General features: G+C 31.0%; 1 protein-coding gene across 1 annotated transcript; it reads right to left on the bottom strand.

Annotated features, from left to right (window-relative positions):
• Positions 1 to 3,043: 3,043 nt before the first annotated feature.
• LOC113859522 (probable calcium-binding protein CML18) lies at positions 3,044 to 3,535 on the bottom strand. The gene has a single exon (XM_027492272.1). The coding sequence runs from the start codon at positions 3,533 to 3,535 to the stop codon at positions 3,044 to 3,046; it is 492 nt and encodes a 163-aa protein (XP_027348073.1).
• Between the last annotated feature and the right edge of the window lie 569 nt (positions 3,536 to 4,104).

Below are 4,104 nucleotides of genomic sequence, written 5' to 3' on the forward strand. Positions count from 1 at the left end.
TTATGTTATCGTTTGTAACATAATATAACCATCAATACTAATAAATATTTTTTAAATATAATTCAAACATAATAAGTATGAATAAAGTATAATTTCAATTCTTAAGTTATACGTTTCAAATTTTAATACATAGAGTAATAAATAAGTGTAGTAAATAGAAGTGACTTTATACATTTTGAATTTTAATACATAGATAGAAATAATTTTTTACATTCAAAATTTAATACACAGAGTAATAAATATGTGCAATAAATTTTATATATAAATATAGAAGATAGATATAAATATAGATACTTTTATCAATTTGTAAAAAGAAGAAGTTAGATGTGTGTATTTCTTATTAAAATATTAGAATCCTTTATTTTTCCCTTGAGATAGAAAATTGATACAGATAGAATAGAAAATTGCCTTGTGTCTAACGAGACAAGAGAAGATTGCATATATTTTTAACAGTGAGATAATTATTAAACTCACTAAATGAGGCCAGAAACCTCTCTTAGACATTAAAAAAAAGGTTGAACAGTTTAAATCATCGCAAATTATTTAATAAGCCTAATAATAATATATTTATTAATTGATTTTATATTAATTTAATGAATAATATCATAATTAGATTAATAAAAATATTAATATATCATCTAATTGTGGGTATTAAAGGTGTCGGAAAGGATAATATGACAATCTAGTTGTTCCTGATAATCTCTTTAACCATTCTTGTAAATATGAATAATCATGCCTTGTTACTTTTTATTGGTTCAATTACCAATACATTTTTATCAAATTCTTTTTTCTTTCTAAGATGGGATCCAATGCAATTAGGAGCATATATGTAAAACTGTTCGGAGAAAATGAAAATATCTTAAGTTATAATAGTGTTTGTTTAAACAAAGAGTTTTTATATTGAAGTATAGTTGAGTTATCTTACTAAAAAAAACATGAATTAAAAATTCAATACTCCTTGAAAAGCTATGGCTCTTCTATAGTCTAAGTACACACTTCGACTAAAAATTGGTAGAATATGATCATAAGATTTTTCTACTTTTTGCCAAGCTTTTTGTGAAGAAAGGAAAAGTCAAAGGAAAATCCTTTTGGGTCAAACAAAATGACTTTTTGACAAGTTTTTGAGTAAGATTAGAGTCAAAGAAAATATTAATTTCTCGACAAGTTTTTCAGATAAATTTGCCATAGGAAAACATGGATTTTAGTTGAAATGAAGAAACATGGTTAATGATTTTTTGCATATTTATGAAAGATTGGTAGATAAAGTTACAAGATGCAAAAATAACAAAAGTTAGTTGAAAGAGAATGTTTCAAGAAATCTTTGGAAGACATTACCATTTGTAGCAGATGAAGTCAATAATTAGTTGAAGATCACTTCATCAAAATAATCGGATCAAATTATTCTTTGAAATGTCCCAAATATTAAAACTTGAAAGAATTAAAGATTTGACTTAAAGATTTGAAGTGTCAACATTAGTTAACTGCAACTAAAGATCAAAACATGTTGCAAAGATCATAAGTGACCTGCAATAGCAATTATAAGAATGTGCGCAGGTGTTTAGATAGTTAATTTGAATTATATCTATGAATAGTTTTTCATTTTATTATTTAGGGTGACAACTTTTATAAATAAACACTTGTACTCAAAATCAAAATCTCTACACGCTGAAGTTCTCATTCATCATTTAATGTGATTTCAATTCCAATTCAGTTGTTTTATTTTAATCAATTGATTCATTTAATCAAATAACACACTATAAAAAAATTCATAAAAAATCTAAAATTTATTTGTTTAGTGATAAATTTACCGTAAATAAAAACTCAAAACCCACTGAATAGACGTGAGATTCATATTAATTTTACCTAGTTATGAAAAATGTGTTGGCTACATTTTATTTGTGTAGAGATTGTTATGATTTCTTATAACCAAGAAGCAAAGAACCTACTAGCTAGTACCATTACCAAAGCATATGGTCTTCCTCGTAATGAGAAGTTAGCGGGTCTCATTTGATGCCAAGATCGACGACAAAGTTGAATCAACGCTTGCACAGGACCGTAGCGTTGCAAATTAATTCGTCATAACTCGTTAGGTTAAATAAAATTAACCGAATTGAATTTGAGACTGGTTATCCACTTTAGATTTTAGCGGTTGTTTTCCCTACCACAAAGAAGGTAATTAATGATTTATAATAACACCGAAACATTCTTCAAACAAATCTCTAGTGGATTTTTCTTTGTTTTTCTGCTGTGATAATTTAATGAACAAGAGATTATCGGTATTTTTTGAAGAAAAGAAAAACTGTAAACCTTCAACATCACCACATGATCCAAAAATTGATGTCCTGGCTGTTTCTTCTAATATGAAAAGGGTATCGAAGAGCACACAAAATCTTTTAACTCAAGCATAAGCACTAGCTCGATCAATTATTAGCTTGTTTACCATCACTGTCTACAGAAAAATGACTCATGGAGGATAGGTTTGGACCAATTTATCCATGGCAGTGCCTTGAATCAATCCAAGTTTTGCTGTCTAATCTGCAATAAAGGCAAAATAGTGGACACACATCCTTAGCATTTGTAGAATATTAAGAGATCGCTTTTTTATTTACGATTCTAAATGCAAGAAGACCCAAGTGAACTATGTGCCTTGATGTGAGTAATGTCAAATTCATGAGTTATGAATAGGGAAATGCTGATTATATATATAAGGGTTATTGTATTTCCACATTCGATACACGAGTTGAAATAAAAATACACATAAAGAGAGAGTGATAATTACATGATCACAGATGTGTGGTCTCCAAATGCAAGCATGTAAAAACGTAATCACAAGTTACCAAACGGCCATGACCGAGAAATAAATTCAAGAACACATATTTTTACCAAAATTAAAGAATAATTAAAAGTAATAAAATGGATATATAATAGAGAAAAGTAAAAAAAGAAAAAAGAAAAGTTATTGTTATAAAAAATTGTGGAGAATATTATAACTAAAAGAAAATGATTGAAGTTTAATTTACCTGTAAGAAAAAAGGAAATGTGATTAAGCCCAGGAATTATCAAAAGCAGCAGAGGTGATAGCCTGAGCGAACTCCTGAAAACTGATCATGCCATCGCCATCCGTATCAGCCTCTTTGATCATCCCGGTCAACTCCTCGGCGGTGAGCGCGTGTCCCAGACGCGCCATCGAGTGGGCCAACTCAGCCGCGGTGATGAAGCCGTTGCCGTCACGGTCGAACATTCTGAAGAGCTGCTTCAGCTGCTCCTCCGTGTACGGCGACTTTGCAGGCAGAAGCTCCGGCGCGACCAACGCCACGAACTCGGAGAACTCGACGAGGCCGTTGTTGTTCCTGTCGGCTTTCTGTATGAAGCTCTCTAACTGATCCGCACTCGGCTTCAGACCCAGCGACCGCAGAAGCGAACTGAGTTCCAACTGCGTTAGGCTTCCGTCGTTGTTTCGATCGAAGGAACGAAATATCTCTCGTAACTCGGCAATTTGCTCGTCGTCCAAATTCACGGCTTGTTTCTTGCTCATTGCTTCCAGAATCTTCTATTGGCAAAGAAATAACTGTCAGAATGGCTCTTTTGAGGACATACCCTTTAGATTGGCGTGTGGTGGTGACAGGGGAAGCCCTGGATCCGAATTTCCAGAGGTTTACCCTTTTGTCGGATCTGTTTTGAATATCCCAAAGAAGGAACAGTTCAGAGGTTGAATTTTCGGGTACTGCCTTAGAGGTGAGTCATGTCATATACGCCAGATGGATGAGCTTTCTTTTTATTTTTATATTTTGTAATGCAAATCGGTTGGTAGTGTATTCGTTACCCTGCAAACTTGTCTACCACTATTTCAGTATCTATCTATTAAGATTAAAATTTCAATATTGATTATTGGGAATATACTTACTGTTATTGCCGGTCTTCTTGTATTTAAGACTAAAAGTAATATTATTTATTTAACAATTTTTAGTATATTAAAAGAAATATAATAAAAATAATTTATTAAAAATATTAAATATAATATAATGACAATATTAAATTTTTATTTAATATTTTTTATATACGATAAAAAATCATTCATCTAAATTTGTTTGATTCCTTCATGTA

This window comes from Abrus precatorius, unplaced genomic scaffold (assembly GCF_003935025.1).
Source record: "Abrus precatorius isolate BTA unplaced genomic scaffold, Abrus_2018 Scaffold2, whole genome shotgun sequence".
NCBI classification, from domain to species: Eukaryota; Viridiplantae; Streptophyta; class Magnoliopsida; order Fabales; family Fabaceae; genus Abrus; species Abrus precatorius.

Coding starts and splice junctions, on each gene's coding strand:
- LOC113859522 (XM_027492272.1), bottom strand. CDS start 3,535: ATGAGCAAGAAACAAGCCGTGAATTTGGACGACGAGCAAATTGCCGAG.